General features: G+C 41.1%; 1 protein-coding gene across 2 annotated transcripts; it reads right to left on the reverse strand.

Moving 5' to 3' along the window:
• Positions 1 to 1586: 1586 nt before the first annotated feature.
• LOC110180251 (uncharacterized) lies at positions 1587 to 12904 on the reverse strand. 2 transcript variants are annotated; one of them, XM_020947911.2, is made up of 11 exons: positions 12772 to 12904; positions 10906 to 11041; positions 9691 to 10784; positions 9549 to 9629; positions 4057 to 5277; positions 3659 to 3997; positions 3276 to 3593; positions 3067 to 3214; positions 2802 to 3007; positions 2271 to 2454; positions 1587 to 2206 (listed from the first exon to the last, which is right to left on the reverse strand). In XM_020947911.2, exons 1-11 carry the CDS (start codon positions 12902 to 12904, stop codon positions 1879 to 1881), a joined length of 4188 nt encoding a protein of 1395 aa, XP_020803570.2. In that variant the 3' UTR covers positions 1587 to 1878. The 2 variants fall into 2 exon arrangements, with proteins under 2 accessions (XP_020803570.2, XP_086686469.1); XM_086830343.1 differs by lacking the exons at positions 9549 to 9629; positions 9691 to 10784; positions 10906 to 11041; positions 12772 to 12904 and adding an exon at positions 6472 to 6898.
• Between the last annotated feature and the right edge of the window lie 918 nt (positions 12905 to 13822).

Here is a 13822-nt window from a genome sequence, read left to right on the forward strand (position 1 = left end):
GCATTGAAGGAGTCATTTTCGACCCTATAAACCATATATATTCTTGATCAGCATTAACAGATGAATCTTACTAGCAATGTCCGGTTGAAATCAATTTTTTAAAAAAACTTTGAAATTTTATAAGTGGTTACATCGTCAAAATTGTAAAAAATTGGAAAATTTTTTAATTTTGTAAAATTTTTTAACCTAATATGCAGATTTGTTAGCCTAATAAAAACTAGCACAGGACAGCTTTTCGAATTAAAACTAATGGATTTTTGTCTGAGCTAAGATTTTTTTAAACTTTGATTTTGTCGAAAAAATTGCCACATTTCATTCAATCTTTATAAATTTGATTTTTAAAAAAACTTATTTTTGATTGATTTCCGATTTGATTTTAAATTATATTTGCTAAACTTGTTTATTAACTGGAACTACTTATCGTTATGAATTTGACACACCTGGCGTATACTTAATTTAAGGCATTTCACGTTAAGTATACGCCATGTACGCTAGATTTATCCTACTTTTGCTGGGTGTTAATTTTTTCGTCAGAAGCTTCTAACGCCGAAAGGAAGCATTTCAGACCCTATAAATCATATATATTCATCAGCATCAATAGCCGAATCGTTCTAGCTATGTCCGGTCAAAATTTAATATTTTCAAATTTTGAAAATTTTTAAAGAGGTTACTAGTCAAAAATGTCAAAAATTGGCAACATTTTAAATTTTTTAAATTTTTAAACTTAATTTCCAATTAAATTTTATGGTAGAATTCCAAACCGAAAGGGTATACATTCTTCGGTTTCCTTTATTTTTAATAATTTTCATTTACCATTCAATATTAAATGTTAAATTTTAAGCCCAGAACTTGGTTAAGTTGTCATAAACCATCATTAAATTATTATTATAAATACTTTAGCAAAAATTTTAAATATAACTGTGAGCTTGTTTTTAAGCATGTTCTCTGAGTTATTTAAAGAATATAATAATAAAATATTTTAATTCTTAGCTTAAATGTTGGCAATAAAAGCTCATTGCTACAGAACATCGATAACCAATACTGCATGCCCTCTCTTGACAGGGCAGAAAAGCTTTCCAGTACCATCTCTAGCAAGCATTAATAGGCGGGAAACAAAAGTTTGAATTTACTTTTTGCCATACGTAACATATTGAGAGCTTTGGCGTCGACTTGTGAATTAATTTTACCATAATTGGACTGTTTAAATATTGAAGTAACACCAACAATATGCTGGATTATGTATTTCCAGAAATAAATTGGGTGTAACTATATATAACATATTTTGTAATTTTCTAAATGTAGTACTTTTGATTCATATATTTATGTAAGTTTAAAACTGTGATTTTCCTCACAATCTGTTGAATTTACTAAAAGATGACAATTTAAGCTAAAAAATACATAATTCAATAATATAAAGAAACAAATCTAAGGAAAATCTTTATTTAAAATAAAATGCCTTTAGTATTTTATATACAAATTAATCCCCATACACTTAACTGCTTTACTAATAGTTCCCCTATTAGTCACCCAAACGCTGATTTAATTTAATTCTGAATTAAGCTAAAAACTTGTTAAAATTTGTGTAGTTTTTTTCATAATACCTAATTTTATTAATAATACATACAATTCAGCTTATAGGTACAAAGAATGCCTGCACGCAAGCGGTCATTAAGGTTGCATTCAACATTCGGGAGAAGTTGAGTTAATAAGTTAATTGGTCTCGCTTCTGATGCTAACGACAATGGTATCCAAATCTCAATGATGATCACAGCAACGACAACGTCGACGCGGCTCGGAGTACAACGGGGATTTCATTGGGGGGAGCTTCTATTGTACATCTATATATATTTATGTCTTAACATTAAAGAGCAACTACAATTAGCACGACTCCTTGTTGCAGTCGACAAAGTTGCTGAACTCGGTGGCATTGGGCGGGCCCTCACTGTACAGGTAGGTCACGGGCCACAGCCGGGCGGCGGCAAAGTCGCTAAGGCTCTGGAGTCCTCCAGGACGCGGCGGATGCTGGCTATACTCACTGCTGGCCGCTGTGGCCTGCTGCGAGGGATGCGACGAATGTGGATGCTTCTGCTTCTCCTTGGCACTGGGCAGGCCCAGGTGAGAGTGTGTCACCTGAGTGGAATTCTTTCCAGGGAAATACCGATCGCTACACTTGCGCCACTGATCAAACTCATCGCCCACAAAGCACCTGTAGGAAGAGGAACATAAACCCTTAATAGAGATTTCTTTCCAGATTTAGGATTATAACTTACCAAGGATAGTCGAAGCCCTTACTGTAGCCACACGGATGATCCGCCTTGCAGCAATAGTCCCAGGAACCCACCTCGGAGGCATCCGTCTCGCAGGAATAGAAGCCCGTGACCAGGTTCTTCTCGCAGGGGCTACTCCGGCGGCAGGGTTTGCCGGAAACGGTATAATGGCGCCAGGCCACATCGCCTTTAGCGAACAAGAAGCGGTTTTAGTGTGGTCATGAGCAGGGAGGGTATGGTGAGTTGGGAAACAGTAACGTAAACGTAAACGGAAACGGAAACGGTGGCATGCAATTCTCATAGTTAGTAGCGCATTTTTTTGGGAAGGGATTCGTCTTTCGGTTATTTGCTGGGACTGTACATGCTTAGTAAACGTTATTTACACACAAAACATTCTCCGCTACAAACTAATTTACATATACTATATCTAATAATTTAAAATCTATAGACTAATCTACCAGGCCCAGTCAGAGGATCCTTTTTGGGTTATTTACACTGGTACCGAAGTGCAACAGGTTAGTAGACTGAGTTTACCCGGTTCCCGGAAGATATCCATTCGCCGATCGTTGTTCACCCGTGAACCACCGATGGTGTTGACCTTATCCCGACAGGTCCAGTCGAAGGGATTCCAGGCAAATAGCCAGAAATCACGCTCCTTGGTGTGCGTATAATGCACATCCTGCTTCAGTTCGGTCTGATCGAGGTCTGAGAGTTCGCAGTTGAAAGAGCTGGCATGGGATCTAAATAAAGTGTGAATTTAAATAAAGTATTAGAGGAATCTGTGTTGATTTCCACTCACCCATAACTAAAGGCAAAGCACTTGAAGGGTGTCGTCTCCCTGAAGCGTATACATTCCTTTTTGCAGGCCATCTCTGAGGGCACCGATATCACCTTCTTGATGGCTGGTGGTAACAGTCGAGCCGGTGAGCCATAGCCCAAATAGCAAACTAACATGGATTTAAGTCTTCTGTTAGTACATATATATATTCCTAGATTTTAGTTACTTACGTTTCTTGTGCTTCTCATCCACAATGGGCTGAATCTCACAGCCATGACCATAGCTGGCTCGCTCAAAGATGTCGAAAGCCGCATCCAGAATCAGATGACGCTCCTTGTCCATATCCCTTACTGGCCAATCACTCAGCTGGCAATTATCAATGACTCCCGCATGCCGCTGCTGTCCATAACGGAAGGCAAAGGCACGGCAGGTGAACTTGGTGGAACGGATGCACTCCATCTCGCACTCTCCCACAGAGCGAACGGTCAAAGAGTCGCGTACAATGGACTTGAAGAACCTTGTGGCATCAATAGCACGGAAGAAGCATTCTGACCCAAAGATATATATGCTATTTAAGTTAATCTATATTTAAGTAACAACCCATTCTACTTACGAGCATTTCTGGGATCAGAGAGAGCTGTACTTGGACCAGCAGTGTCATGTCGTCGCGGTGGCTGCCGGCACACATCCATATCATCCGCCATGGAGTATATATCATAGTCCCTATCCGGCTCAATGTCCACATAGTAATCCAACATATTAATGGGTCTGTCGCACAACATGCAATTGTCCCTGCCCGCCTGGTTGTAACGATAGCTAAAGGTGTGGCAAATAAAGCTGGGCCTCTGGTCAGAACACAGCCTCTCGCACTCGGTCAGAGTGGGCACATTGAAGGCATGCTTCACGGCTGTCTTGTGCAGCCGGAAGCCCTCGCTGGTCTTGGCCGAGCACTCTGTTAAAGATTTTCAATTAAGAAAAGAGTTTTTAAGAACTCAAATTTGAACTACTTACCATCCTGTCCTGGTCGTCGCGTCCACTGCTGTCGGTAATCATTGCGCCTGCGGGGATAATCATCCTCATAACTAGAGCCCGGATAGCTCAGCACCGAGTTGGACTCGCGATGTGGTGCCCCCAATTGGAAGTAATTAAAATCCTGATGATCTTTGCGTCTCTGCGACTCCGTTAATCCCCAGTATGAGGAGGAGGACGACGAAGAGTGCTTGCTGCTGCCACCGTAGTTACCACCATAGTGACCCCAATTGTCCTCGCCGCCAATGAGGTAAGGCACAAATTTGTTGGGCTTCTTGTATGATCCTGGCGGAGGTGGTGGTCCTGGTGGACCGTCTCCGTCTCGGTCGAGGTAATTGTGCGAAGGACGACTTGGCGGTCGGTAAGGTGAGAAATCCGAGCCAGGACGATAAGGTGGTCGGTACTTGTCAATACGATCCGTTTCTGGACGCGGTGGCCTATAAGCTGAGCTGTCGTAACCAGAGCTGCTTGGTAGTGTTTCCCAGCGATCCGGTCGGGAGCCTATACCACCAGGTCTATATCGCGGTGGATCATGACGATCCACATAGGGGTGCTCACCACCGCCATAACTACTAGGAGGCGTGTGTCCAAAGTAACCGGAACTGGAGCCTGAACTGGAGCCAGAGCCATGAGAGGAGAACTCATAGGAGGACACGGAGGAGGATGAACTGTGTGAGCCATGGTACTCTGAGGAGAAGGGCGGTCGGTGCTCATAGGAGCCACTCGATGGTGGGCCCGAAGGACCACGATAATGATCCACAGCCGTGCTGCTGGGCGGACGATAGTGATCCCTGTCTCGGTCCCTGTCCCGATCACCATATCCTCCACCGCCACCGCTGGGCTTAAAGTACACCGGCTGACTACTCACTGGACCCTTGGAGCAATCCTGGCAAGCACTTCGCCTACAACTGCTGGGTGCATTGCGATCCCTCTCATAGTAATCGTAGTCTGGATGCCTTAGCAGATTGGCATCCCGCCGATCTGGACTGGAGTACAGGTCCATCTGGGCCAGTGGCATCTCCACCAGCTCGCAGTCCCCCTGACCATGACCCGACGGATCCAGTCGGTAGTTGAATCCTTCGCACATAAAGCGCCTCTCCCGACCACATTCCCGCATGCACTCCTCCACCCGTTCGCAGGATATGGAGCGACGAACCCAATGTGGTGCTATCCGTTTGCCGGCCAGGACACGCCGGAAGCAGGCTGAAAAAGGAGATCGGTTTGACGTTGCAGTGTGCCAGTTGCAGATGCTACCTCTTACGCAATGGAGGGCAAACAATACACAAAAAAATATATATATGGAGAAGCGGAAAAAGATCAGGCATTCAACATTGCTGTTTGGGAGTCAGTGAAGCGAGGACAGAACCCAAGATCGGGGCTGGGTTGCTTCATACAGCCAGCACTTGGAAAAAAGCAAGTATGTTGCAGTTGAAAAGGAAAGGAATTTAATTAAATACAAATTTACTTTGCTCTTTTTAAGTAAGTTTCTTCTTTTGAAAGAGAAAAGCCTCAAACACACTAGGGAATTATTATCCTAATAGGTTTCTATGTTTATGGGCTTTGACTTTAAAACAATAAAGAATTAGCAATGGAAAATGTGAGATTAAGCTAAGGATTTATCCTTTTCATCCCTCTTTTTTTAGGTTGATAAATTTTTGATTATATTTTAAAGCTAAAATTAGTTTTAATCCTGAAAGCGATCTACAAGGTCGAAGGCTTGGGCTGCCAAAAAGCCAGTTGTTGTTGTTATATTTACCTCTTTACTTGAAATATCAAAACTATGACTTTAAATCATTATTATTTAGATCATTTAAGCATTTAAATTTAAACCCAATGAGCTAAATAAGTAATGTTTGGCTAAGAATTTCAGAAAACAATAATAAACTTTAAAGAAAGCAGTCTAAGAATAGTTGTTTGAGAATTCCCAAGCTTGTTTTCTTTATACAAACAAAGAATAACTCATAACTTTCTCAGGAAAATTGTTTTAAAAACTGTTTTTAATTTCTCACTTTCCCACAAGAATGTGCAAATTAAAATAATTTACCCAAAAGAGCTGACTTTTCTCCAAGTGCATTTATGTCTCAGTCTCAGTCTCAGTTTCTGTTTCTGTTACGGGTCGAATATCTTTTCGTATGCTTCTATGTGTTTTTACGGCACATCCGCTGCTGTTTTGAGTAAATTATGTTCGAGTCATGTTGGCTGCCGTGTACTACCACTCGTACTTGTACGTCCATCAGAGATTATCTCCGGGAAAATTGCCAGCAAGAGACAACGCCGTTTTTCACGCAGATGGCAGATGGAAATTATGCAAATTACATTTAATACGCACTCCGAAATGGACTTTAAGACACAGGTCGAGAAGTGGAATGACCTATAGACCATTTATCTACACCTTACCCTTGGCATCCTCCACAATGATAATGGTGCTGCTGAGATCGGTGTGTCGTGTAGGACTAACGAATTTCGATTCGTTGTCATTGAGGCGACCAAAAAGCAGAAGCACTGACAAAACTATATGACAAAGAGAACGCATTTTTTTTGGGAGTTCTTTATATTGTTATATTTATATGGTGATTACGCGGTTTGATTACGTAATTGCTAAATTTGCGTTCTGGGCTAATTAATTTCTGTGTGCAATGTCAAAGCGCTTGGAACAATGGTCGACCAGGCCATCTCGCTTGCACACAGGACATGGATGCGAGAGCACAATTTCCGGACGTTTGAATTTGAAATTTGTTTTGGATTCTCGGTTTTTCCGACGCGCCGCGGTGGCGATTCTAATCGCGAATGAACAGCGGCTTTGGTCAAGCTTGCGGTTTTATATACGGCATTAGAAAATTGCGCGTATTTTTCGAGCTTTTACGCTTCTGAGCCCCTCAAGCCGAGAGCTTTGACGCTCTGACTCTCGGAAAACTCCCACTTTGGTGGATTCTTTTTTCCGACTCTGCTCCACCGGAGAGAAGCCTTGGGCCTCTGGTATAATGAGTGGCTGTTGTATAGTTGTTTTTTTTTACTGGTTTTTCGGTGGAAGATGCCTATCTTGGGCCGATGATTCAGATGAAAATACGAGGGTACAGATCACTAGGGGAGATGCGATGCTGAGATGTGGAGTCAGCCAAGCGTTGCCAGACCTCGCTCAAGGATGCCGCAATGCGATATGACACGCTTATTATTTCATTTCAATAAGACCAGACTTAATGAGGTACTAGAAGGGGCTACTAACTAAGATAGTAAATTATTAAGTGGATTAATAGCTGAATTTTATTATATATTTTTGGGTTTCCAGATCAGGGTTGATCTAGATTTTAAGTTTTGTGAACTATCATTGCCACGAGTCGGTTTAAGGCAAATAAAAACACTCAATGTGGATAAAGCAATATTTTTAGTTGATTGTTATGATTAATAATGGATTTAAATAGCAATTTTTAATCGAATTAGTTAAGGAGCTTTATCGGTGTATTTAATTCTTAGAGATTTCACGGGTATAGATATCATTAAAGAAAAAAACTAGGGTCTTACAAGAACTCTTATAGTTTCTAAGAGTTTAAGAACACATTTAATTTATTACATATTTCTAAAAAATCCATTAAGACATGTATATAAATTTCTAATCATTCTCCAAGTTATAAATATTAGCTAAACAAATAATTTAATCAACTTCCATCTCTACAAAAGCCTTACAGCCATTTCAAGTTCGTTGCCTAAGTCTTTTTTTGTCCTTTCAAGTTACTCGCTTAAGTCTTTTGTCTTAACTTAAAGTTTTCGCTTTCAACTTAATTTTTTAAGTAATTTTCCTAGCATTTCCCAATCAAGCCTGACCACAAATATCAGTACATCGATCATTTCGGTCACTCTGCAGCCCCCAACTCGTTCTTGGCTCCCCAACAAGCTGCATTTCCGTTTCCGAGCCAATGTCACTGCTGTCAGGCGTCAGACTCGAACTCCAAACCACAAAATGTGGGTGGTTTTCAAGTTTTTGTGCAGCGGCTACATGTTCGTATTTGCATACAATGAGCCAGCGCCAGAGGAGCTTGCATGCCAAGTGCAGTTCCATTCCGTTCTCTGAACTCCGTTCTATTCCGATCTTGCACAACCTCATAGAACAGCCAAAAAAAACCATAGAAAATACATATATTAGACCTGTGCTCGCCAAGATCGCTTCCGCCTCCAAGTGAATCCAAGCAGCCCAATCTCGCAGTGTAAATTACGATCTGTCCCACGCCAAATAAAAGCAAGCTAACTAACTAACTAGCGAACACGCCACCTCAGAAAAAAACAAACAGACAATTAATTGAGGCAACGTCATCAAGTTTTTGGCATTTGAACTTGGATTCTCTTGGTAGATATAGTATGTTTTATAATGTAGCATAGGGCAAAGCATAGGCTTATGTCACCGCCACCCGCTGGGTTCATGTACTCCACAAGCCGTCACACTTGGCGAAGCCGAAAGGAAGTCACATCGAAATCAAAACACAACAAATTGTTCTTTGATGATCTCGGTTGGCGAATTTTTATTTAGAATTGCCATAAATCTTGTGCACTTGACAACCCAATTTCTTTTGTAAAGAATAATGAGATCATGTACTTAAAGAAGCCAGAAAGATAACCTTGAAGGGGTTTATATATATAAATTATTAGGGTTTCTACAATTTCCTATATCATGCAGCAACTTGAATGAAAGAAATGATTTAACTAAGGATAAATAACACAAAATTTATATGTAAATAACTCACTATATTTTAAGGGAGCTAAACAGAAAATTTCTACGAAAACCTGCCTATACTCTTTGCTACTTTATACTTCTTAAAAAGGTGTTGTTTTCTGTTAAATAATTACATTTTAAATACATTTCAATTAATAATTTACTGCACTAAAAAACCTTTTAGAACTCCTTAACCAAATAGCCCCAATTTTTCATCTCATTGTGGAACCCCGCTTTTGGCCATTTATCAAAACATTTGGCCGCAACATTATTTATTATACCGTTTTTTGGTGGGTGGGTAAGTTGCTCTGAGCTTTTGGCGCTGTGTGTCGAGTGTTTAAATGCGAATGTGAATAATGCACCACCGCCCCACTCACCCCCATGCCCCACCATTCCCATCACGCTTCCAAAAACCAGATCCGATGAGCATTATGCCAGGCTAATGGGTTTAGTTTTGTTACGCAAATAAAAGCCAACGAATGTGGGTCAATCGAGAGCGGCTGTCATCTGTCAGTTGGCGTCGACCCAAAAGCTAATGAGTTTTAGTTGTGCGCGCCGCCAGCTTAATTCTAAATTTTAGTGTCATTGTGGTGGTTGCCATTTGTTGCAACCCTCAAGTGACCCGTGTCATAGTCATAGTTTATGTATGGTTAGCCTCAGCCTCTCTATGGGGTTATAATGATTTAACTGGGGACTTGGGAGAGCGCGAATCCATGAGTTAGTGGATATAGAGGGGTTTTGGGGGGATAGAAAGATCCTTATATCAACTCACCTTTAAGTTCATCCATGGGATAGCCTAGACGATCGCGATCCCGATCTCTATCTCGATCTCTGTCACCGGGCATGGGTCGTTCTGTAATATTAAAAGAATATTTAGTTTTATCTATTTATTAATTACTGAATATTTCACTTACTAAAATCATCTGGATTAAAATAGGTGGCTATAGTCTTGTCATCATCATAGCCTCCATAACCATCTCCTGGACGCATGGCACTGCCATTCCTTCGAATATATTCATCTCTTGGCGGCGGAGGAGCTTCATAGGGAGGAGGAGAAGGTCTGGCCGAGGGTCCATTCATTCCATAACCATCATGGGGTTGTTGTGGCGGCGGATCCGGACGATTGGTGTAGTCAGGACGTGGCTCTCGATGACCATCATAGCTGGGACTGGGACGCGGTCCATCATAGCTGGGACTGGGACGCGGCCCATCATAGCTGGGACTGGGTCGTGGTCCGTATGAAGGCGGCGTGGAGCTGTCATAGGGACGTGGTGGCGGCGGCGGCCCTGGCGGATAATCTGGACGATCAGCAGTAGGTCTGGGTGGCGGCCTGGCTGCATAGCTGGGTCGTTCTTCCGAAGAACCGCTCGAAGGTCTCATCGTTGGCGGTGGTGTATATCTCTCCGGTGAGCCATAGCTATAGCCATTGCCATAACCCAACCCAAAGATGGGTCTAGGCGGACCATGTGGCGTGGGTCGTGGGCCTTCATCCTCCGCATGATCCACTGGGCCATAATGTGGACGATATCGCTCATCCACCTCGGGAGCATTGGCAGCATAGCCGCCGGGAATGTAGACATCTTCATTGGGCGACGGATAGTTGTTCTCGTAGAGAGTGGGATACTTGTACAGCGGGTATAGATCGTGGGAGAAGTACAGGCGATCTCCCAACCCAGGAGCTGGTCCCAGCGAGGAGAGTGGCGGCGGAGGTGGCGGTGCACCACCATCCGTATGTGGAGTGGGATTCACCACCAGCACGGGGGTATTGCCCACGTCCAGCGGTCGGTTGGGCAAATCCACGGGCGTCGGTCCCGGCGAGATGGGACTGGGACCCGGGACGGGCTGGAGGCCGGGGCCAATCGAATTGTCGCTCAAATCAAAGCAGTTCGTCTTGCGCGTGTACAGATCAAAGTCGGGATCGAAAATCACACCCCCCGGCCGACCTCCGCCCCCGGAGCCGTACTGTTCCGATGACAACTGACAAGTGCCGTTTCCGCGTCGATGAACACTGCAAAAAAACACACACACACAAGAAAATACAATAACAAAAAATTACCGAAAAGATACATACAGTTGGAAGGGAAATTGGGCAATTAATTGGCCAACTGACAGGCTTGGAGGAGACTCACCCGAACGAGATCGCCTGACACTTCTCGCCCGCCTGCAGGCACTTCTCCTTGCACATCTTCAGCGAGTTGGTGTCTTCGGTGCGGAAGGTCTTCTCAAATGGCAGCATCGCCTCCAATGCGATCCGCTCGAAGCAGTCTGTCGATGTGGAGATGTAGAGATTGGGGGTATTACAAAAGGTTCACCTGACAGTTGGGCAATGAATGCAATGTATCCACTTCCCTCCCACCCAGTTCCCCAGCGTCCCAACTATGGCATTGCGTCACCGCACTTGCACTTTCAAGGCCACCTCCGGCCAGTGGTGCTCCACTTCGTCCACTCCACTCTACGGTAGGTTAGTTTTATTGACTCTGCAATTGTCTCTGTTGTCCAATTGTTAGTCGGCTTTGTTCTCCATTCGAATTTGAATTTTATTAACTTTGCGTGATGCCAGTTGTGAGGCATTAACCCATAGGCGACCATAGAGTTCTCTCTTGTCTTCTTATTTTTTTTTTGTCAGTGCATGAATAATTCAAAAAGGTCAAGCTTCGGACAAAACACCATTGGCCATGCTTGATGGATTGCCCCCAGCCCATGGTTATTAGATGGGAATATTTTCCAAGAAATTACCTCATTTAGAATATTTCCTATGTCATGTTAATTACTCTAGTTTAATTAATATTTAACAAATCATACCAGGTATGCGTTTTGATGAAAAATGTGATTAACGACCTTTCAAAAAGAATATTAACATATTTTTTTGTTTATACTTGAACAAGGGGTGTCATGTTCTTTAATATAATTTACATTTTTGTAAGAGCAGGTCAAGGTTTAGAGCAAAAAATTTGTTGTTTAATATATATTATGGTAAGTTCTGGCAATTAAAAAAAAGAGCATCTATTGCAAGCAAGTTTACTAAGAACAAATATTGTTTTATTACAAAAATAAATAGAAGAACATATATGTTATAATCTATAATACCATTAAATAGTATAACATTTTATTAAGATGACTTTATATTGATTTATATTCTTTATGGGAGATTTGTATTTAAAAGAATTAAAATGTATAATAAGACGAATTTAATGTTAAAATCTTTAATATCTAAACTCTTCAATATGCTTTCTTTTTTTTATCTAAGAAAGCCAGATTTCACAAAGATTTAATTCTTAAATCAGAGGAAAATGAAGTCAATATCTTAAATTAGCTATGCAAGCACATACTTTTCAATTTAAAAGTACCTTTAAATTGTTAATTACAAAGAGAAACATTTTTTTATTATCAAAAGATTTTCCCATTCGCATAATAAAGTTTATAAAAGTAAAGTTCTTGCAAAATGCCATAAAATTAAATTAACGATCAATTGTTGATGAATTTAAATGTTTTTAATTAACAAATTTAGTGTATGTAAATTCAAATTATAGAAATCTCGTTTATGATATTAGGAAAAAAATGAGAAATTAAGCATATACAAAGCATAATTAGTAATATTATAGGGCTTGCTTTAACAAATTTAAATTTGTATAAAAAAAAGAACTTGTTATAGAGCTGTAATTGAATAATGTTTTTGTAATGTAATGTTTTGATTTACTTTTTTTTGGCAACATAATAACAAATGTATGTGTCAGAACGTTTATAATTTAATATAATTTTAGGAACAAAATTGGTAATTTTTCTGCACAATTATCTTTATATTAATGCGAATTTACTGCAATTTAAACAATTGGAATATATCAAAATAGGGTCGTTTTATACTTTTATAGGGAGAGGTATTGCACCTCAAGGGATCTACCTACACCATAACCTACACTAAAGGTTTACTGGTCTTCCCATAGATTTTATAATGATTATATAGAGCTCCCTGCAGCTTCCCATTATCTTTCACTTACCATTGCGTGCGGAGACCAATTGATTGTCGACTGTCAGAGCCGTTGTGGGGGAATACCAAAGACCGATCAGGTGAAATGCGAGCAGAAGGCGCAGCATCCGTTGCCCGCGAATGTTATCGCCAATCGTGATCATTTCTCACTTCTCGATAACCGATAGCGAAAACTGATGCTTTCTTTTAAGATTTAGCTTAACTCACTTAACTCGCTTTTTTTGAGGCACTTCCGTGGCACATTATCGGCGGTTTCACTGGATTTTTTTAAACAAATGCCCGAAGATTTGCTCGAGGCACCGACGGGATGGACAAGAGATTGCGAACTGAGAGCCGGCGATCAGCTCGAGGCGCGTAGAAACCTTCTTTTTTCTTTCTTCCGCCTTTCTTCGGAGTCGCGTGTGTGTCTGTTTCTTTTCTTTCTTTTCTTATTTCCAGCTTTCGCGTTACGATTCGCTACTTTTCACATTCTTTTCACCGTTAATTATGTTGCCAAAATATGCAGATCATTAAAAATGAGCCAAGATCAGCTTTTATATTTATGGGCTCGCTTTCTGCGAAGATTCTGCGGTTGCGGAAGAAGCCGTCCCGGAGTCTACATAATTATGGGTGTAACTGTGAGTGGAACAGAGATGGAGAGAGTCAATAACCTGGCCGACCAACCAAGCGTACGGAACTGAACCTTCTTATAGACGATGACGATGACGTCAGAGTTCACTGCACACACACACAGAGAGAGAAGAGAAGAGTGGAGAAGGTGCCTGTGACCTTTCGACCAAAAGTTTTTGGAGTTGTCCGATAATTAAAAACGCGAATGACAAAGTGCTCATCAATGCGTAAATTCAGCATTTGTCATACTAATACCAGAAGGTAACAAAAAATAACCAACAAAAAAATTAAACAATAATAGCTTATGGTTTTTTTTTTCAAACAAACTTGGGAACAAATCTTGATAATTAATTAAAAGAGGAAAGAACAATTCTTGACAGAAAAATGAAATAATTTTCAGACTTTCTTCTTTTTGGTAGTTTGGTAGAGGGGGAAAATTCAGGGCAGGGAAA

This window comes from Drosophila serrata, unplaced genomic scaffold (assembly GCF_035046125.1).
Source record: "Drosophila serrata isolate PLE 108 unplaced genomic scaffold, ASM3504612v1 contig_240, whole genome shotgun sequence".
Lineage (NCBI taxonomy): Eukaryota > Metazoa > Arthropoda > Insecta > Diptera > Drosophilidae > Drosophila > Drosophila serrata.

Bases quoted from the DNA above. Each gene is read 5' to 3' on its own strand.
- LOC110180251 (XM_020947911.2), bottom strand. From the start codon at position 12,904: ATGATCACGATTGGCGATAACATTCGCGGGCAACGGATGCTGCGCCTT. The intron at 3,008-3,066 runs GTGAGTGGAAAT...CACTTTATTTAG, and splicing joins TGCTTTGCCTTTAGTTATGG to ATCCCATGCCAGCTCTTTCA. The intron at 2,455-2,801 runs GTAAACTCAGTC...TGTTCGCTAAAG, and splicing joins GGATATCTTCCGGGAACCGG to GCGATGTGGCCTGGCGCCAT.